Here is a 22642-nt window from a genome sequence, read left to right as displayed (position 1 = left end):
TTTGGCGGGAGAGTCCCCTTTGGCATCCAGGAGTCTTGGGTCAGAGGCTGTTGTAGTTACTACCCAGAGTCCACGTGTGCTGGCCCAAGAGGAATCGGGAGAGCCTCCTCGGCGGTCCACCAACACAGGCAGCCACACAGCAGGACCCACAGAGTGTCTCCTTTGTTTCCAAACCCTTCAAAGCCTGTACTCATCTGGCCAGGTCTACCTTGTATCCTTGACAGCCAAGCCACAGCCGCAGGCCTCTCCCACAGAACCCTGGGAGTTCCAGGGAAGATCTCCTTGTGGAGATCCTGTGGCTACGAGGGTTGTTCCTTGGTCTTACCTGCCCCTGCCCTGAGGGACCTAAACATAATCCTCTCTACATTCAGTGGTCACCAGGACTGCAGCAGCAGCTGCCGCCAAAGTGCCATTGAGCCAGACTGTGGAACCTGAAGAGGCCTCTGACATTTACCTCCACTGCAAGGTCGTACAGTTCCTCCAGGCTGCAGTCGAAGATATGCAGGAATCAGTGAGCGGGAGAAAATGCACAAAGATGTCCTGTTGGGGGGGTCTCTGTAACCAAGCCCAAGTACCCAAGCTGGCTGGCATTCCCACCTAAATACAAACATCCTTTCCTATGGAAGGTCCTTCATGAGGTCAGGATCAAAACACACACACACACACACACACACACACACACACACACACACACACACACACCAGCCACCAACATAAGGGGATGAGGAAGGCAGAGGAAACACGAACCCCAAAGAAGAGCTTAATTCTCTAGAAAGGATCTCAGTTTGAAGGAAACCTATGAGGTGCAGAAAAGAGATAATAGCATTCCTAACAAAACCCAGCAAGATGCCAGAGGCCAGACAGAGAGCAGCAGTATACAGACAGGAGAGAGCAGCAGTATACAGACAGAGAGAGCAGCAGTATACAGAGAGAGCAGCAGTATACAGACAGGAGAGAGCAGCAGTATACAGACAGAGAGCAGCAGTATGAAGACAGGAGAAAAACAATTTGGGACTTGAATGATGACTTCAGAAAAGACAGAAAAGAGAACCAAGGGGAACCCCTTAGAGCTGAACAGGAACTCCTTAGAACTGAATGGGAACCCTCAGAGCTGAACAGGACCCCTTAGAGCTGAACAGGACCCCTCAGAGCTGGACAGGACCCCTTAGTAAACCACTCAGTGCTGAATGGGACCCCTTAGAGCTGACAGTGTCAATCCATGAAGTAAAAATTATAAGAGAATACTTCCACAATAGGCCAAAATCAAACAAGGCTTTAGAATTAACCTAATTAGACAGACAGACAGACCGCCTTTAAGACACATGGAAAACTTTCAGCAAATGCCTGCATCACAGTAATTCAATGGAAAGGAAAGAAAGGAAGCAAGTATTAAATCCCACACAGCAGCCTGGTGAGATGGCTACGTGGGAACAGTGTTTGCCACCAATGCGGGCCTGACCGCCTAAATCCAATCCTTAAAGCCCAGGTAAAGGCAGAAGGGGAAAACCATGACTTCCATATACACACTGTGGCATGTGAGCACCCCATCATCATCATCATCATCATCATCATCATCATCATCATCATCATCATCATCATCATCACAACAGTTTATTTCACAAAACAATAGCTGGAAATGCCCCCAAATCTTTTGAAGATCCTGGATGCTCAAAGATGCAAAGAGCCAGAGACCATCACTGAGTACATCACAGTTATGGTGCTAACAGTACAAAGCAAGGATCCTAAAGATAGAACGACGTGTCAGTCACGTTATAAACAAAGGTCCATTGTCATAGAGAGATTCTCACAGCAAAGCTCTTAAGAAAGCTTCCAGGCCAAAGGAGAGTAAGATGATATGGCCAGATACTAAGAGGAAAAGACACCTGCCAACCAAGAATGCTATACCCAGCAAAATTAGCCTTCAAACCCTGAAGAAACGAAGTCAGGTGAGCAGAAACTGAGGAAACTCATCACTATGCAAGACACACTTTACTTACAAGAATCGGTCATGAAAATGTGCGTTACAAAATTCACTAGAAGAACAGGTAAGTAGAAGAGAGACCTTGGCATAACAAAGTCACTAAATCAAAAAGAGAAAGTCATATAAAGTGGGCAGCATACAGTTAGTGAAACAGTAGAAAACGGTGCACAATTATTAACAACCTTGAGTCTAAACAGATTAAACTCGGTCAAAATAAACACACGAACTAAACGGTTAAAAAAGAAAGTCAGAGCGCTACATTACTGCCTAGAAGACTCCCTTTGGTGAAGACGTGAATGTCAAAGGCATAAATCACACACAAATGGAACCAACAGGAGACTGCAGTAGCTGTCCTCACTAGACACAGCAGACCTAAGACTACGTAACGTGATGAGACAGAGAATGTCATCAGGAAAGAGAGAAAGAGCTGAGTCAACACGGAGACACAGAAGCTGCAAATACGCAAACCCGACATGTGACCCCCAAATACATAAAGCAAATGTTAGACGTGAGGGAAAGATTCTTTCCAGTAACAGTGGGAACAGTGACATTCTGTCCTCAGTGGACAGGGCAGCCAGAACGAAAACCAACAAAGAAATGCTGGGGTTTAAGCAGAAGCAAATGCTCAACCACACGTATGCACGGTGTCGCTCAACAGCGGCAGACCCCATGCTCTGCTCACCAGCACACACATACACACAGAGTCCACAGATCGAGTTCCAATAAATTTTAAACTATATTGAATACATATATATTGGAACACGTATACATGCACATTCTTAGATGACAATGGTATACAACTATGAGTCAACAGGTGAGTTCAGAGCGCACACACATGAAAGCGAGGAACACCTTCTAGATGCCCAGTGGGTGACTGAAGAAATCAGAAGGGAAAGTTTTAGAGCTCTAGCACACGATGGAAAGACTGATCTGCTAGCTGAGTGACAATGTGGACAGAAGCGTAAACAAGAGTTTTGAAGAAATAGGGCTAGCTCCTTCTATGATGCTACTGTGACCCTCTAAGTGTAAGTTTAATAATTCTAAGGCTATGTGTGATACATGTATAATTTACTAATTCCTGGTATGATATACATGGGTGAGGGTCCAGCCTAGAATCGAGCTTCTTCAACTGTGTGTCTCAACCCGACGTGGGTTATATAACTAAATATGGAGATGCCAAAAAACCTGGCAACAGGAAAAGGCTTCTGAATATACAATGACTGAAAGTTAATTCAAATCAAATGCATGAGGACTCAGGCATTTTTCTGTTCCATTATGAGTCAGGTGGTGTCACTGTGGCCTTGGTTCTGCATACAAGACATGCTGCTCACTTTATATGACATTCTGCATACAAGTGCACTGTGTACTGTGCAGGCCGTCCATGCCCTACAACACCAGGGAGCGTTGCTTCAAACACTTCAGCTCAAATGTGAGGCTACTGTATATCAGTCATTATGGCTGTGTGTGTGTGTGTGTGTGTGTGGTGTGTGTGTCTGTGTGTGTGTCTATGTGTGCATGTGTGTGTTGTGTGTCATGTGTGTGTGTGTCTGTGTCTGTGTCATGTGTGTCATGTGTGTGTGTCTGTCTGTGTGTGTGGTGTGTGTCATGTGTGTGTGGTGTGTGTGTGTCATGTGTGTGTGTCTGTCTGTGTGTGTCTGTGTGTATCTGTGTGTATGTATGTGTGTGTGTGTATGTGATGATTTTAGTTTGGGATTAGGACAGGATTTCTGAGATAAGCCTAAGCACACTCCTTCCATTTTGTACTTTGTTTTCAAAGTGGTGTTTTGGCATTGATGTTTACAAAACCAGAGTCAGAATATTGATCAGTCTGGGAAACACTGAAGACGCTCTACATTGTGCAGAACCAAATAGTGAGCTGAGATTTCATCCCTTACACATGACCAAGCACATCCATGTCACTGGTATGAGATGAGAACTTTTTAATAAAATTTGTTATTGTGTATGCACATGCATGTTCACGCACATTATGGGAAGTGGTGCGTGCCACTGTGCATGTGAAGGTCGGAGGACAGCTCTGGAGAGCTAATGGCCTTCTTCCGCCTTTTCGTGGGTCCTGGGGACCAGACCTGGTTGTCTGTTCCTTTACCTGCTGAAGCTCTTGATGGCCCTGTCACCTATAGTCAATGGTAAAAAAAAAATTCAGTTTATCAAATAATTGTTTTAAAATAAATTTTGTTATGATCTATTAATCCATAAATATACTATGTATACCCTTATTTACAGAGCCGTATACCATGGTCACATAATTTTTTTAGGAGGAAAAGATCACAAATGGAAAACGTTTATGAAGCCCTGGTCCAGAGCAGGCATCGGTAATGACATCTCATGGCATCATCAACCTGTCACTGTATCCGTAAATCAAGTCTCATCAGAACACAACTCTGCTTCGTCCTTATTTCTGGTTGCGTCTACTTCTGGATTCTAGTGTTTTATTACTCCTAAGATTCACTTGGAAAAACTGAATCAGAGAGATTTAAATAGCTACACAGTCGTCCCCGAGAGGCAACCCACAGAGCTTTAAGAATTTATTACCTTGTAATCTGGCAATTTACAGAAGAAGGTGTGGACCTACCCAGGAGAACGTAGGGAAAAAAGAAAATGTCTGCTCCTCGTATTCAGGAGGCTGAGGTAAGAGAACCTTGAGTTCAAGGCCAGCCTGGACTACCTAGAAAGACCCTGTCTCAGATGCTACCACCTCTCAAAAAGAAGGGAGGGGAACAGAAACTGTCAGCCTTACCCTACGCCTCAACAGAAATTATATGCAAAATGTATAGTAAAAACCTCACGAGAGAATATCTGGTCTTGACTTGGGGGAGGAATCTATAAGTGAAACTCGTGCTAATGAATAATGCAGGTTGCGGTGAATACCTCCGTAGTTCAAGAAATGAAAATCTTGCCTCAGCATGTGAAATGAGCTACCGTGCGTTCAACCGATGAAGTCAGTGTTCAGAACATTCTGAGAGACTACTGAGAACTCCTACAGTTCACAAGAAGAATCCCAACACGAGAGAAGAGAGACCCAAGAGCCAAGAAACAAGATGCTTGACCTCACTGAGAAGGAGACACACAGATCGTTTTGGCTTTTCCCGAGAGGTGAGCGTGAAGTGGAAGGCAGTGTTGTGTATTCCATTCCACGCTCGTGTCAAGGAAAAAGTAAACTGCAAACCGCGGTAACAGCAAACACCGTCTCTTAAATGGTCTGTAATGGGACCCTGTGGCATTCAAAGAGGCCCACGTGCACGAGCCGATTTACTTCCCAGACCAGACTTGTAATACAGAATGGGCTAGCATCCCTCATTGGCACAGGAGAAAACTAAACAGAGCGTAAGAAAATGGCTCAGAGCATTAGTGCTGGGAACCGTGGGGCTAGCGTTGACCGCACTCAGGGAGGCCCTGGGCCACCCATTGAGGCTGAGTGTAAAAAGTCTACAACACAAAAAAGGATGAGTCTTTATCAAACACAAGGAGAAAGGAGAAAGATAGTCATGGAAGATACCCTGCTAGCAGGAGAAATCAAGATAGGAAAACCATTGCCAAGGTGGTTGGGGAGGTCCTTGAAGACAAAGAGGAAACAGTGGAAGAAGAAGAAAATAAAGACTGGGGGGGGGGGGAGATGAGAAGGCAGGGGAAAATCTAAAGAGGAAGAGAGGAAGAGAGGAAAACCAGAAGAGCAAAGCTGTCCTCAGCAGCAGCGGCACGGGGCACAGTGGCTCCTCTGCTGGAGTGTCCAGGGGGCTGGGGACACGGCCCTGCTTGTGGAGCACTCGTCTTCTAAGCATGAAGGCCCAAAGTCAACCAAGAACCCATGGTAAAGACCAGGTGGGGTACGACACAGCATCGAGGCCATGGGGAGCAAAACAGGAAGAGAGGGAGGGAGGGAGGGAGGGAGGGAGACACAGAGAGAGAGAGAGAGAGAGAGAGAGAGAGAGAGAGAGAGACAGAGACAGAGACAGAGACAGAGAGACAGACAGAGAGACCAAGTCTCAAAACAAAGCGGGGGAAATAGAGGGAATGACATCCAAGGTGGTCGGTCCTCGGGCCACACAGACACACACAGGCATCCACACAAGCATCAAGCATGAATGAAACACATACAAGACAATGTAATAAAAATGTTTGTGTGCCCCTGATTTATTAGGTGTGTGTGTGTGTGTGTGTGTGTGTGTGTGTGTGTGTGTGTGTGTGTGTGTGATGGCACATGGATAGAGCTCAGAGGACAAGTCGGTTCCCAGGATGGTGATGCCAGGTTGAGCACCTTTAGGGCAAAGGTGACGGTAAGACAGACTGTCCAGTCACAGGAGCGGACACGGGTCACTCTCCTGGAGGACAACAGTCAGCAGGTGTCATATGCAGATCCCATGCAGAGGACAACCGTCTGTATGTGTTACATGCAGATTCCATGCAGAAACAATGTCCTGCTCTCTTCTCATTCCCTGAAGTACCAGGATAGAAGGAGAAACTTTTCAGGGCTAAGGAAAGGGGCCTCTCCTGTTCTCAGGTCCCTGGGTATTCCCATAGGATCAAAAGCAAAACCTCAGGGTCCTTATGGAAAGCTAGAGAAACTCCTTGGCGTATACTGAGAGGGAAGCAAAGAGCTGTTCTGAAAGCCAAGAGCTGGACAGGACCTGGCGGAGAAGGCCTGCACTGTCTCAGGTCAGACCCGTGGCCACTGACAGAGTGTACCATGAACGGCAAAGGACAGGCCTGTGTGACAATGTATCAAAAGCCTAAGGTTGACAGTAAAGAGCTGCAGCTCTGTAAAGCACAACACTTTAATACAGATCCCAGACATTAAAAATAACACAGTATCCATACATCAGCACAGGCGCAGAGAGCCAGCCACAGGTCAGGGTGCCGATAGCGAGGAGTGGAATGAAGTTGAGTAGGAGTGGCGTGTGGGTGGCACTTACATGTGGCTGGCTCTGGCACTGTACACAATGCCATCTAAGGCTGCCCCAGTGCCTACCTCATACAGCCTCCACCACTGTCAGTCGGCACCGACAGCTCAGAATTTAAAGGTGACTGTAACAGAAGTGTGAGCGCCGGTCCTAACACCGCCAAGTGCTGTGACCTTTCCTCCGTGCCTCGGTTCTTTAGAATGAGTGGACTTGCCTTTACAGTGCGTTCTAACTGTAAACTACGGAGGGAAGAGCCTCTGTCACACATGGTCACACATACGTGGTGACCTCTTCTGTGTGCTCTCTCTTCCAGATTCTTACCCCATGTGCGCTGTTCAATAGGCCCCAGAGTCAAGTCAGCTTCTTATGTGATTTCTCTTAAAAGACGATGTAATGACTTTAAACAGGTTTACATTTTTAAAACTTTTTTTTTTCAGGTAGGCAAAATATTTTCATGCTTTCTCGGATCTCTGGGTATAAATTACAAAAATCGCGGTGAATATCAGAGCCTTCTTAATGCAATATGTTTTGCCTCAAAATTAAATCATTCATTAAGGAACAAACGCTTTCACAGCAGACACCAAACCGAGGGTACACCGTGTTTTAACATCGCCTGCTCTGTATGAAATATTCATGCCTCCTCTGGGTAAATATGCCTTCTAAAAGGCAACTTTGTAGCCCTGGCTAATTATGCAAGTTATAAATGCGCTGCTTAGAATTTAAATAAATATGTGAGCACAAGAATATATATTTGCTTTGGCCGCTATTGCCTTTCTCGCCGGCTCCTCCTTGAGCTCAGATCAACATTCGCATGCATTAGCAGTCCTTCAGAGCCGTGGATGCCAACCAGAGGCTGTACCATGTGAAGAAGGAGCCTGTACTGTGTGAAGAAGGGTGACTGCTTTGGAGGAGGAAGGCTCAGGAATGTGACACAGATAAACCTCAGAAACAGCAATGAGGACAGTCCTTCCCAACTCAGAACTTTGCAAAGGCTGAATTCATGCCCTCTGAAACACAGGCTGTCTCCAGGCTGAAAACCACCCACTGAATAAACCACTGAAATACTAGAGAGCAGCTAGGATTTAAATGGCAGGGAGTCACTCAGGATTGGCAGTGGGGCAGGAATTCAGTCTCCTCCGATACTTAGATAAAGCGTCTTTCTGATCTGACACGTCTTGATGAGGTTTTGTGGGAGTGCTGCTTAGTTCTGACAGGCGACAGGCTTTGCTCTTGAGGACTATGGTGGGCACTGTCGTCTTTATCTGCAGAGGGGAAACTTGGATAGAGAAAGGCTATGTGAGTTGTCTGGTCAGGGAACCACAGAGAATAAGTCCAACTGAGGCTGTTGAACTCCAAAGCCTACACTGTCCCCCACCCCATCCCAGGCTGGCTGTGAGGAACAGAGACTGAAAGCAGCCAGGAAAATAAAGGTTTCTACCTGTAGATAAATACGAGGCACGGCCAGATCCAAGCCTTAGACAGACACCCCTCCCAGATGAGCATCATGAGACGACTTCATTGCAAACAAATCGTTCATTGAGAACTTCGAATGCTTATCGAATTTTGAAAAACAATGTCTTTTTGCTGTTGTTGTTTTATTTTTGAGACAGGGTCTTTTTGTACAGCCTTGGCTGTCCTGGAACTACCTCTGTAGACCAGGCTGGCTTTGAACTCACAGAGATCCTCCTGCCTCTGCCTTTTAAGTGCTGAGATTAAAGGCCTGTGCCACCACCACCTGGCTATAGCACTGTTGTGTAAAAGCATCACTGAGCTGGCAGGAAATCTCAGAGGTCTCTGAGGAGTGGGACACGGCATGTGGAGGCTGCTGGCCCTGAAGGATCTGCAAGACCCAAAGGCTTTAGACAGGCTGCGTCACTGGACACAAACCACGCCCAGCCGTCTGTGCTCTCTGCCCCTCTGGTTTGGACAGAAGCATGGGGCAGAGAGCAGAAGGTAAAAAGAACATCTTCCCCGTGTGGGGCATCTAATAGAAGGTGCAAGGACTAGAAAGGAACTACCCTGTGTAAGGTGTAAACGCCATCTGCAGGGGAAGGTGGGAAACGAGTCTGACCACACACAGAGAAAAAAAAGACCATCCCTCAGAAAACCCCCTAACTGCAAGTTAGGACCCGAACCCAGCATCAGATGGCCACATGGCCTTGTCTCTGCACTGATGCTCTGGCCCGTGTGGTGGCAAAAGGTGGAAGGTGAGGACCTTGTGACTTCCACACGTGCATCAGGGCACACATGCATCTGAGTTCACTCGTGACCTCTATGGTAGATGGAGAGGACTCTTGCAAATAAGTTCTCTGGTCTACACGCATGCACGCACGCATGCACACCATACGATACATAAACAAATGTCATTTTTCAAGATACAAGCTGGGCTGGGTCATGATTGCTGGCATTCTGCCACCGTTCTCATTCTCACACGCAGCATTTAAACACAGACCTTTGTTCACAGACTTCACAGATGTTTGCCTAAGTCAAACCGCCTAGGAAAACACTTCTTCACTCTTGATTGTTTAGCTTCAACACAAGAGTGCAGAGTCCCCAGTGTAGTCTTCAATCCAGGCATCCCCCGACCCCCACACTTCTGAGGAGGAAGCAGGAGGATCAGGGGTTCAAGGTCATGATCAGCCAACCTTGGCAGCCTGCAACCACACCTCGAAACAACCACACAGCCTCCACCATTAATGCCTGCATAGAGCCTTTAATGTCAGTATATGTACTAATTGTTATTTTCTTTTTGGTTTTATGTTTATACTTGAAAAGTCATGACTGTTAGACAGCACAAAACGCTGCTAAAATATGCATGTATTTTGGAGAGAGGAAAAAGTGACATTTTCTTTCATAGGGCTACAATTTACTGTGCATTTAAAACTTGATTTGAGGGGTTAGGGGCATGGCCCAATGGGCGTGACTTACTGCACTGGAGGCCTACAGTTCAAATCCCTAGCATGAAGAGATGGCTCAGTGGTTAAGAGCACTGGATGCTCTTCCAGGGGACCCAGGTTCAAGTCCCAGTACTGACAGGGCAGCTCACAAGTGGCAGTAACTCTAATCCAAGGGTATCTGCTGCCCTCTTCTGGTCCTTGAAGGCACAGCGTGCACACAGTGCACAGACGTGTAGGCAAAAAGTACATGAAATAATAGAAAAACGAAAAGAAAATTTAGAAAGTGAAGAAATTATCTAATATCCACACAGGAACATGATCTAACAGAGAAACGTATGAGTAAGAGCTAACACAACTCTCGGAAACAATGACTACAGAGAAAAATCCTAAGAATGTACTCAGTGTGGCTCTATCCAGAGCACACCAGAGAGAGCGAGCCAGATACAGCCCAGCACGAGGAGACGCACAGCCAGGAGCCTATGCAAGACGGTAACAAAAGGGGGGTTCACAGCTAATAAAGAAAATCCTGTGTTCTGGAGGCCGAGGCAGGAGGATTACAAATTGAGACCCAGCTTGGACTATATGAGCAGCTGCAATCTCAGAAACAACACAATGACAGAAACAACTTTAGGAACATTTTTGACACAAGGCTGGAAAGCTGAAAAGACTGTACAAAAGGACAGAATGGAAGAAAACCATGAACTGAGAACACTGCTCTTGTATTCATGGAAGGCCTCCGCAGTTGGAACACAGCAGAGGCCAGCCAGTTCTCTGGACAAGAGGAAGAGACACTAATTAATCCAGTTAGCACTCTGGAAATGGTAATGAGGCAGCGGGACAGCTCTCAGAAGTCAGCAGGCGGGAAAGCGTGGCAGCCTCAGCTTGTATCTCGTGTCCCAGGTCTGTGCTCTAACTGCACACGTGTCCCAGGGTCTGTGACTGTAACTGCACACGTGTCCCAGGGTCTGTGACTGTAACTGCACACGTGTCCCAGGGTCTGTGGCTCTAACTGCACACGTGTCCCAGGGTCTGTGGCTCTAACTGCACACGTGTCCCAGGTCTGTGGCTCTAACTGCACACGTGTCCCAGGTCTGTGGCTCTAACTGCTCACGTATCCCAGGGTCTGTGACTGTAACTGCACACGTGTCCCAGGGTCTGTGACTGTAACTGCACACGTGTCCCAGGGTCTGTGACTGTAACTGCACACGTGTCCCAGGGTCTGTGACTGTAACTGCACATGTGTCCCAGGTCTGTGGCTCTAACTGCTCACGTGTCTGAACACCAGGGGCTTGGGCAGGAGCTATGGTGCCAGATACAACTACATTTGACTTGGCTCCAGGAATATTAAAACATACGAATGCTTCCACACTATCGAACTGTGACGTACCAGGAGCGTGATGGGGACGGACACTGAGTCCCTTCTGAAACTAAGATCAAGATGAACCTTCAAAGGCTCAGAGAGGGGGTGCAGATGATCTGAGCCAAAGGGTGACTAGGGACATCGGTCCACGCACTCTGTCACTCGGCTCAGATGTTAAGCATGCACATGGCTGCGATGCCTCTGTTACTGGTACAAGGCTGTACCTGTCCTTGTGGAGCAGAGCTTGTGGCTTCAGGAAACGTCAGTTCGTTTAAGGTGTGCGATTCTGGTCTTCAACTGCTCTGTCACTGCTCTGTGGGAAGAGCTTTGCCAAACGTTTCGCCTCTCACCAACACTAGACAGACTCAGTGTATCTTTAACAACTGTGGTTATTTATGACTAACCTGTAAGACACACCAGTGAGATGTCTGGAGAATTCTGAGAATAAGACACGGCTTTCAAAAACTAGACCCTCCATGACGAAATACTCACTTTGCAAGGATGTGTCAGCTGAGCTCGCAATGACAAATAAAAGCAGTCTCTGGAGGAGCCTGACCTGGCTACATCCCCCCATCCTTTACTCCCCTTCTCGTCCCCCCTCTCCACTCCCCACTCTGTTATCCCCCCTCTGTTACCGCCTCTCCATCCCCCTTCTCTATCCCTGCTGCTCTCCATCCCCCTCTCTCCATCCCCCCTCCATCCCCCTTTCTCCATCCCCCCTCCACCCTCCTCTCTCCATCTCCCCTCTCTCCATCCACCCTCTCCATCCCCCCTCTCCCCATCCCCCTTCTCCATTCCCTTCCTCTCTATCCACCCTCTCTATCCCCCCTCTCCCCATCCACCCTCTCCATCCCCCCTCTCCCCATCCCCCTTCTCCATTCCCTTCCTCTCCATCCACCCTCTCCATCCCCCCTCTCCCCATCCCCCTTCTCCATTCCCTCCCTCTCCATCCACCCTCTCTATCCCCCCTCTCCCCATCCACCCTCTCCATCCCCCCTCTCCCCATCCCCCTTCTCCATTCCCTCCCTCTCCATCCACCCTCTCCATCCCCCCTCTCCCCATCCCCCTTCTCCATTCCCTCCCTCTCCATCCACCCTCTCTATCCCCCCCTCCATCCACTGGCTACCTTCCCCCCCTCTATCCACCATAGAAGTGGAGGAGACCTTTGCGGCCCTGTCAAGACCTACCTCGCAGTGGGTCACAATGGTTTGACCTATTAACTGAAGGTTTTGTGTGACTGCACAAAGCGGACAGTCCCAGGCGAGACCACTGACCCAAAGTTCCATGTCACCGTCCTTTGTGCTCTCATCTCTATAAATCCCAGTTCCTGGTCCTGGTCTCTGCTTCAGAATCAAGGTCTTCAATGCCAGCCAGGACCTAGGGAAATCTTTCTACGGAGCGTTGCACTGCCAACCAAGGCTGTCCTCCCCCAGCTCCCTGACAGACACGCCTCACCGGGCTGTGGCATGAAGGCATCGAGCCCTCGGGAAGAGCTGAGCAGTCTGAAGCCGTCAACAACAAGAAAATTGGCTCCTTACTTTGGCAAACATGCTAAATAAAACAGTTCAAGGCCCCGAAGACATGAGTTAATTTCCTTAACCCAAATAATTACAGCTAATAAATAATAATCAAAAGAACTAAAGTGGGGGCTGGGAAGATTGTTCAGCAGTTTAGACCCAGGGTTCGATGCCCAGGACCCACAGGTCAGATCACGCCTGTCTAACGCCAGTCCCACGGTTTCTGACACCCTCACCCAGACATGCATGCGGGCAAAAAAACCAATGAACATAAAAATAAACAATTAAGATAGTAAAGTGTCTTTGAACTTTCTTTTGACCAGCACTGCTAACATTTCAGGCTGAACGGAATTTCTAAACTACAGGGAAGCAATCTGGCTGCCTGTGGAACCGCAGAGACCGACCAGGGAAGAGCCTTCCCATCCCCCCTAAAATATATCTGATTATTATTATTATTAATTTTTTTGTCTCAGCCATTTAATGTTTACTGCTCAGTGTCTCAAATGCTTTTGTCTGGATACTGTCCCAGCAGATGTTTCTACAAATGATTCAACAACAAGGAAAGAAAACACAGAAGAAAGGGTGTTAACTAACACTTAAGCTGGAAGCGCTTCACAAACCCCAAGTCAAGGAGGAGCAATGGGGGGTGGGCTTGGGGGGAGGGGTGTCTGCAGGACTCTCCGTGATGAGGACCAAGGCCGGGAAGTGAGACAAACCATCCCCACACTCCTACAAGACTGGCCTGTTCTCAGCCACAGTAAGAGTAGGTGTTAGGTGGTTTTAAGCTCCTCTCATCAACAAACCGCTGGCCCCACTGAGCAAGTTCTGGGAACTACCAACCAATGGAAATCCTAGTTTATAAAGTAGCCAGCTAGGAACTAATTCTTTCCAGGAATCACACAGCAAGAGACAACTAGACAGTGATGTCCACCATCAGACTTCTATGGTGAAATCCAGTCACTCAGGCTGGTCCCTGAAGCCGAGATCCTTTAGTGCTCTAGCTAAGTTTCCCAGACAACTCTTCCAACCCGTCACCACATGGTATTCTTTTTTTTTTTTTTTTTTTTTTTTTTTTTGGTTCTTTTTTTCGGAGCTGGGGACCGAACTCAGAGCTTTGCGCCTCCTAGGCAAGCGCTCTACCACTGAGCTAAATCCCCAACCCCCCCCCCCCCCCCCCGTCACCACATGGTAAAAGCTGTCTTTTATCTCCAATACTGAGTGACCGCTCCATCGTCCTCTGACACTGTTGCTTTAGGAGACAAGGCCTCTCTGTAGACCAGATGGCCCAAAACTTGTGGAACTCCTCCTGCCTTAGATTCCCAATGCAGGGGTTACGGGCGAGCACGCTGTACCCAGCTGTTCTCTGCTTTATCACACTGTACTCTGGCAGAGCTGAGGTGTGTGTGTGTGTGCGCGCGCGTGCGCGTGCATTCCTCTAAGTTAAATGTGAGATTCTGGCTGCATTCAGAGTACAGACAGTGAGACCCAAGGCAGAACATCTGGAGAAAGCTCTGATGCTGCTTCATTTTTAGGGCGGGGCCTGACAAGACTGAGAGGGACCCTTCCCCAGTGCCCCACCCACCCTGGGATCCACAGCGCTGCTTCTAAGATGCAGTTGTTGACTTTCTGTGGGAACCTAGGCATGCTCACCTAAAGCTTTACTGAGAAACATGATCTGAGGAAAGTACCTGGATATGAAGATCTTTCAGCTACCAGAACAGCAGCATAATATCACCACATACCAGCAGCCATAAGACCACACGTCCCACATGCCAACAGTCATAAGACCACATGTCCACATGCCAGCAGCCGTAAGACCACACGGCCCACATACCAACAGCCATAAGACCACAGTATTTCAGATAGGCAACTGAAGACTCCTAATGGGAAATCTCAACAATCTACCTGCTTCCTACCAATCGAGTCTCAAAGTAGACATTGTTCCAGATAGAAGAAAAGTTAGGAACTACATGCTTCCTCCTGCCATGGCATCTCCCTTTTCTTCACAGGACCCCTTTAACCAAAGCTGACAACCAAAACCAACCAAGAGGCAAAGGGAGACCAGTCACATGGAAAGAATAAAGCAACCAGGTGTGGAGCACACACCTGTGATACCAGCAACCAGAAGATGGCGGCAAGAGGGTCAAGAGTTCGAGGCCAACCTCAGCTACATATGAAGTTCCAGGACAACCTGGTCTACAAGATTCTATCTCTAAAAAACAACTAAGAAGGAGTAAAGAACGTCCTTCTAGTTGAAATCTGATGGATTTAAATCCTGAAGACCAAGCAGCAATGAAGACTGACCATGAGTGAGAATAAGGCCAATTCACCCTGTGGAGAGTTGAATAGGAATGGCCCCATAGACTCGTGTGTGAACGTCTGGTCCATAGGGAGTGGCACAATTAGTAGGTGTGTTATTGTTGGAGAAGTGTGGGGGTGGGCTTTGAGGTCTTAAAACTCAAGTCTGGCTGCAGATCATGATGCAAAACTCTCAGGTCCTCTGCAGCACCATGTCTGCTACACGCTGCCGTGTTTCCAGCCGCAACCATGCACTAAACCGTCAAAGCTGTAAGCAGCCCCAATCAAATGTTTTCCTTTATACGAGCTGCTGGGGTTGTGGTGTGTCTTCCTGGCAATAAAACCCAAATGAAGACACAGCCCCTGGCTGCTTGGCTCTTTCTTTGGGAGGGCCATGTTGGAGTGTGAGCTGTGGCTCCACCATTAAGAGAACCAATAAGAGAACATGTCTCAGCTACTCAACTATTACAGCTCCCATGCACTCTGAGCACAGACAGCAAGATGCAGAACTAATACCTTCCCGAGACAAAGCTAATTAACCTGCTTTGTGGGTGGCTGTCCTGAGGTTCCCAGCGAGGCCACGCTATCACCATGGGGCTCTAAGCTTCATTATTTAGAGGACTGACTCCAAGGAACGAAGTGGAGTTTCAGAACAGTGGTGGGGAGGCAGGGCTGGTCCCACCACCATGTACTCCAATACTCTATAGTTACCGATGCTGATGTGAGACCTGAGAGCTATGATGCAGCCCGCGTTCCTAAGTGAAGTGAGGAGGCCACTGTCTGGACTACCAGCCTAAGCATATCCTACCGCGGTTGCCATCAGCCTTGTGGGCATGCTCATATTGAAACTATACCTGTGGACAATCACAAGCTGTTATCTCTTATGAAAAGGCAACTGTTACTAGACAACATCCTGATATCAAGTCTTATTGTGAAGGGTATCATCTGCTTGTTGAAAGTGGGTATGGGGTTTGCTGAGAATACTCATTTAGAATACGAATCTGTCATATTCTAATGGCATACATTAGATGTCATAATTTGTATGTAAGTTTAAATTTCAAATCTGAGATATAATAAGAACAGAAACCCGTCTTTTAAGTTATGTTACTAGGAAGCACACACATGTTGCTAAGACCAGTGCAGATAGTAACTGACCAGTCACAGCATATACCCTTTGATCCTTCCCTTCAGAATATCCAAGTGCTTTCCAAGAGTGTCAGACAGGAAGTTTGACTGTAGAGTTCAGAAGACTACACTACTAATAAGAAGGCAAGACCTCCTCTTCTCTAACTGCTCTTAACCTTCTTAATTCTCTTATACCCTGCGGCTTAGAGAAGGTGCACAGGGACAAAAACAGTGCCATCAATTTCTTTGACAGTGACTAGCGCACTGCCTGACGAACTCCTGGTATTTCTCATTTCCAATACTGAGAATCTGTTGTCACTTCGCATTAAGGGAGACTTAGTTAAGATTTTTATCTTAATTCAGTGTACACATGAGTGCAGTTCCCGCAGAGGCCAGAAGAAGGCGTCAGGTCCCCAGGAGCTAGAATGTCAGGCAATTGTGAGCCTCGGGATGAGAAATGACCTCAGGTCCTCTGAAGAGCAGCGCATGCTGTAACCCACTGAACCCTCTCGCCAGCTACAAGGGAAACGGTTTTCTCTGTCTCGGGGGCAAAGGTTTATATAACGGAACTTTAATGATAAATTTACCGCGGAATTTTGTTCGAAGGTATTCGTAGCATTCTTAGTGATCTTAGTGATTTTCTCACGTAACAATCAGTACCTAAAATAATTAAAAGTTTCAGTGACAAGTGACTGTCAGTGTTTATGGGTTGCGTGAATAAACGCTTCCTTGGAATTCAATGGGGATCAAGGGCTAGAAACGTCCCCTTTTCTTTCTCCGCTGAGGTGCTTTTTAGCATCAAACATTAAGATGTCCCGCACACATCTAAAATCATCACGATGAAAGGGAAGAAGACGACAAGATGGTAAAGCAGAAGGGATTTTGGTTCGTGTTTAGTCACAGCGAGAGGACTGTAAAACACTGGGGCTTCTCACATCTGGCAGCACGCGGTGACAGTGTCTACCGTATCTATCCTTGCTCGGTCATCCGGGGGCATCTTCTAGGTATACCAGACTCATGCCTCCGTGTCACCGTGTCACTGTGTCACCCACAGGAGAACGCACTGAGGATGTAAACGCAGCACTGCCACGGCTTCTCGGCTGCAGAGCCCAGCGTGCTGACCCAGCTGGCGCTGTCTTTGCTCCTTCCAGGTCTGTTATGCTGTCCCGGCTCTATGCTCGTGAGAAAGACCCGGAGTAAAACGAACCAAAAACAACCAAAGAAACAAACAACAAAAACCTCTCGCAGACAGACAGATTCCTTACGACTTAAAAGTAGGGGGTTGGGGATTTAGCTCAGTGGTAGAGCGCTTGCCTAGCAAGCGCAAGGCCCTGGGTTTGGTCCCCAGCTCCGAAAAAAAGAAAAAAGAAAAAAGGCAGGAGTAGGAGCGAGCTCCATCGAGGAGTGGAATGCTAAACCACACTTCTGTCTCCTAGCGGCTGCGAGCAGTCAGGGGCACAGCAGCAGAAGCTGATGCTTCTGGAGAAGAGCCCACGTCTTCTCAAAGTTGTGGAAGGAAACACTCGAGGTATGTGAGATTCAGACTTCTCGAGTAACAGGGCAACCTAAAACCAATGCTTGTACTATCCACAGCTAGTTGGCTCTGAGTATTATGGGATGGTTGGCGATACCAACCTACTCTACTACTGAAGAAAGAACATCTTGCGTTTTTAAAAAGGCTCCTGCAGCTGTCACTCTGAGGCACGCCGTTTCTATCCTTTATTAATAACGGCAACAATCTGCGTGGTGGCAGCAATCTGCCCTGTAACTCATTCACTCTTCAAAACAAAGGGACCGCCGCTACCCTTTCCACTTCTCAGAGGGGAAGTGTTTTTGCGACACAGTAAGTGAGCGAGCGCTGGCTCAACCCCACCCTTGCAGCCTTCACTGGTGAGGAGGGTAGCCAAAGGCACATGTGGGGACAGCCAGCTTTAATTCCAGCACTCAGGAGACAGAGGCGGGTGAATCTGAGGCCATCCAGGACAGCAGGGCTACTTAACAGACCCTGTCTCAGAAAGGGGAAGGGCACGTAAGCGTACTCTGTGAGTGAGACCTGGGCCTATTTCTCTTTCAGAAGGTCCTGAGTTCAAGGCTCAGCACCCACATCAGGCAGCTCACAACTGCCTGCAACTAGAGCTCCAAGGGATCCACCAACCACCTCAGGCCTCTGCAGCTACACACCACACATGCACACATGCACACAAACACAAACACCACACATGCGCACACACACACACATGCACACGAACACAAACACACACACCACACATGCACACATGCACACACGAATGCACACACATGCACAAACACACACACGAATGCACACGCACACATGCACACGAACACACGCGCACACACACACACATACACACACACATGCACACACCCCATGCCTTGTGCTCATGCACGATTTAAATGAAATATTTTTTAAAAAAATGAAATGTTTTATAACCTTGGAAAAATTACTTCTATTTCTTTCAACTTACAGGAAGAACACAGGGCAGCCGGGCATACAGACATGGAAAAGCTACATGGCGAGCACACACAGGAACCTACTCTAGAAATGGCTGTTCAGAGCATACCTGTCTGCGTGCTTCCCTCAGGACAGAGGAGAGCAGCGAACACCGGTGACAGTAACGACCATCTCTTCCAACTCTTGGGCAGTGCAAGCTCACAGCAGCAAAAGCATTGGGATTGAGTGCCCTGTTTACCAGCAGAGAGAAAGACAGCTCCCTGGGCAAGCCACGGTTGTATCATCCCTGAAAACCTCACATTTATACTATGTCGAACTGGTGTGGTCAGGGAGTGTCAGACCAAAGGCCCTTCAACTGTGCTTGAATTCACTGCTCTGGGGGCTTAAAAGCCACTTCTGCAGCAAACCAAAGGGGAGAGTTGTTGAATAAATAATACGTTAAAAAATTAACAGTGGCTTAATAAAATCAGAAGATTAGAAAGCATTACAGAGACATTGTAAGAGTCTCGATCAAGCTGCCAGGACTGGGTTATTTTAGAATCGACTCTACCCTCCCTGACTTGGCACCTAAGGCCTGTATGCATCAGGCTCAACCTGCCTTAAGGTCTCCTCTTCTCCCCCCGCCCCTGAATCTGGGTCTACCCTGCTTTCCCAGCACAGTTCTGTGCTTTCTCTGTGAATTAAATCAGGGATCTAGAGTCCCCCACGATGCCAGCCTCCTGTAGAAAATATCTGAGCATACTTATTAAGTACTGTGCCAATGTGTTTGTTATTAAGCAACCGTGAAGATAATAAAACACACTCTAAGCACATCAGGCAGACAGAGGATTGAGTCTTTTTTTCTATACATACTGCACTGTTCTGCACTTTTGAAACTTACTGCCTCTTATCAAAGAATACATCTCCCGGGGGCTGAGAACGCAGTGGCGTGTGGGCACGGTGTGGGCATGGTGTGGTGCTTTGCTTTATCGACGTGGCCTCTTCTGACTGGAATCCTCTCTATCCGCCTTCCCGAGCCTGCTTCCTCCAGGGCAAGTCCCTCCCCAGGCACCATCATAATCTGTCTCTGAAAGCACCGGCACTCCTCACTGTGGGGACACCCAGTCCCTGAGGTTAAACAAGAAGTCGGTCCTGAGGAGCTGGGGCAGTTGAAGCACTAAGGCTTATGGGAAGAGACCCAAGTGGGAAAGGAAAGGATTACTGATGCCACAGAAAACGATACACAAAAAAATACAGGCAGAGCAAAGCCGCCTGCCTTGGTGAACAAAATAAAGTAGGCTTAATTACACACTGGCAATCCATCCATCCATCTGTTTAATTAATTATTTATGTATTTACTTATTTATTTGAGACAGGGTTTCTCTGTGTGTCCTGGAACTTGCTCTGTAGATCAGGCTGGACTCAGAGATCCCTTTGCCTCCCGGGGGCTGGGGTGAAAGGCCTGTGCCACCACCACCCAGCTTCAACTATTTTTTTTTAAGTTGTGGTATAAGTCTGTGAGAAATATGGGACCTTGTAACAACCCTAAAGCACCTTGATTTGTTTTTTTTTTTTTTTTTTGGTTCTTTTTTTTCGGAGCTGGGGACCGAACCCAGGGCCTTGCGCTTCCTAGGTAAGCGCTCTACCACTGAGCTAAATCCCCAGCCCCTTGATTTGTTTTTTAAGCCAAAGTCAAAATGGAATTAATCATGAACTCTAGGTTTAGGTCTATTACTTTAAAACTTACCAATAATGGCAGAAAAAATAGCTAAGGTATTTCAAACCGATGGTCTCTGAGAAACAGATTTAAGGACTTCGAACCTTTTGGTACTATTTAATATTTAAAATGTGTCCATTTACTATAGCAGCACACTTTTAAATATTTTGCTGGCATAGATTAATTATATATAATAATGGCTTACATTATGATACTTTCGCACACGGACATGATGTACTTTGATCTTCTCACAGACATCCCATTTATCACCCTCTCCAAACTCCTTTTCCAAACCAGGACCCCTTCTGCTTTCATTTTTTGAGACTGTGTGTGTGTGTGTGTGTGTGTGTGTCTGTCTGTCTGTCTGTCTGTCTATGAGTTTCATTAGAGTTGTTTACCAGAGCATAGGTAAGGGTTTGCTTACATAAAAGAAATTTTCTAAAGTTTAGGCAGTAAAGGCGTTCTACACAACACAGAGGAATAGACATCTTAAAAGAAAACAAATAATGAAACAGAGAAGGTTTAAGTAAGTCTGATGCAAATCTAATGGTGAACACCACTGTAACCCAGTACTCACAGGCAAAGGCCAGCAGACTACTAGTTTGAGGCCAGCCTGGGTTACATTTGAGTTTTGAATCCAGCTTGGGTTACATGTCAAGAAAAGAAATTCTCCAAAAAATAACATTTAAAGACGTCTTCCCCAGAACTGAAGAACGTGAGCTCCTGAACTGATAAGAATCAAACAAGAGATAATTTATACCCATGCCAGAGTTTATCAGCACAGAGTTTAAAAGCTGCCAACATGCCAACAAGAAAAAGAGAAGAGGCACAGCTCTTACAGCTGCTAGGACATCAAAGCACACGTCACATGTGTGGGAGAAACAGCTGTGAGGGAAAAGCGCTTGTCCCACAAGTGTGAGGGGCCTGGGTTCGCACCTCCAGGACCCTCCGAAAGCCGGGTGCAGAGGGGCACGTCTACAGCAGGGTGGGGGGCAGAGCCTGGAGACTTGCTAGAGTCTCATGGAACGGCTAATCCGATAAAACAGGGTGGAAGGCAGGCCTCAACATTCAAGGTTATCGTCTGACCTCACCACACATGCCTGCACCTGCACTCGTTCACAGAGACACTGGTGAACATAAAGGTTAAAACAAACAAACAAACAAACAAACAAACCAAGTTCTTGCAAGAGATTCAGGAGCCAGATGGCTCCCATTCTCACTGGCAACTCGAGCAGCTTGAAGGCAACAAGGCAGGCTGCCTTCAGAGTCCCCAAGAAAAGTATCAGTCCACCTATTAATCTGGAAGGTGGGGTAAAACACCAGGCACCACCCCAAAATGTACTTCCTTTCTCTGCTTCAAGAATCTATTGGAAGGTATGTCATACAGGACAGGGTAACCAACAAAGGATGCTGTGAAACCCAGGCAACCCACGGGTTCTGTGTACTGCACTGTCCCAGTCTACTGAGACGTTAACTCTGTGTACGTAGACGGCCATCAGCACAGTTTCTCAGCAGTCTGGGCGAGCATAGGAGAGCTTTACACGCTGTCGTCTTACCTGGAGCACAGCAGCAAGCAGGTACACAACAACAAAGACTACAGTCAGAGAGGTGTGGCCGCTCTTCATCAGATGGATTGTGTAGAGGAAGATCAGGTGGCCGGGAATCACGAAGAGCAGGAGAACCTGGGCAGACTTATTGTTCACTCCTGTAACACGAAATGCCAGCAGCATTGAAAATCGCATGTGAGGGCTGCGGCTGGTGGTGCAGCCCAGTGAAAGGTTGCTCCCCTGTCAGGCAGTCACAGGGTTCGAGCCCCAGTACCGGTAGAAAAATAAAGTGAACCTGTAAACTGGGCACTGTGATCCAAGTTACCACCTCAGAAGACAGCCTTGGTTGCCTGTAATCCTAGCAAAATGCAGGCAGAGGCAGGAGCTCCTAGAGTTCAAGGCCAGCCCTAACCCAACAGTGAGTCCCAATCTCAGAAACACAAAACGACAAACTGAAGGTGACTTTCTCTTCTCGATACTACAGCTCACAGCGTCCGTCAGTTCAACTGCCAAGAGTAAACCTCAGTCATCTACAATCCACTTAACTCTTGAAAATTCCCCCATTAGGTGTAATTATAAAGTCAAGTAAAAGATGGTTGATTAAAAACTTATTTTGGAGAACATTAGTATCTACCATAGAAACAGAAGGAGAATGCAAAAACTGGAATGTTAATTTTATGTCTTCGTTAATAGCTCCATCACTGATATCACAGGAGGGGCTCAGTGCTAAGAGCACAGACTGCTCTTCCAGAGGACCAGGGTTCGATTCCCAGGACCCACGGGGCAGCGCACAATCTTCTGTCACTCCAGTTCCAGGGGTCTGATGCCC

General features: G+C 47.4%; 1 protein-coding gene across 3 annotated transcripts in view; it reads right to left on the bottom strand.

Annotated features, from left to right (window-relative positions):
• The window catches only part of Slc41a2 (solute carrier family 41 member 2), a 107580-nt gene that overhangs the window by 4157 nt on the left and 80781 nt on the right, over nucleotides 1-22642 (bottom strand). For all 3 annotated transcript variants that reach the window (NM_001401081.1, NM_001108742.2, NM_001401082.1), the window contains 1 exon segment: nucleotides 21823-21971. In NM_001401081.1, the coding sequence (NP_001388010.1) occupies nucleotides 21823-21971 (149 nt within the window).

The sequence above is a fragment of the Rattus norvegicus genome, chromosome 7 (genome assembly GCF_021556685.1).
Source record: "Rattus norvegicus strain SHRSP/BbbUtx chromosome 7, alternate assembly SHRSP_T2T, whole genome shotgun sequence".
In the NCBI taxonomy this organism is placed as follows: Eukaryota; Metazoa; Chordata; class Mammalia; order Rodentia; family Muridae; genus Rattus; species Rattus norvegicus.
The sequence above is the reverse complement of the archived record's forward strand: the minus strand, read 5'-3'. Positions and strand labels throughout refer to the sequence as shown.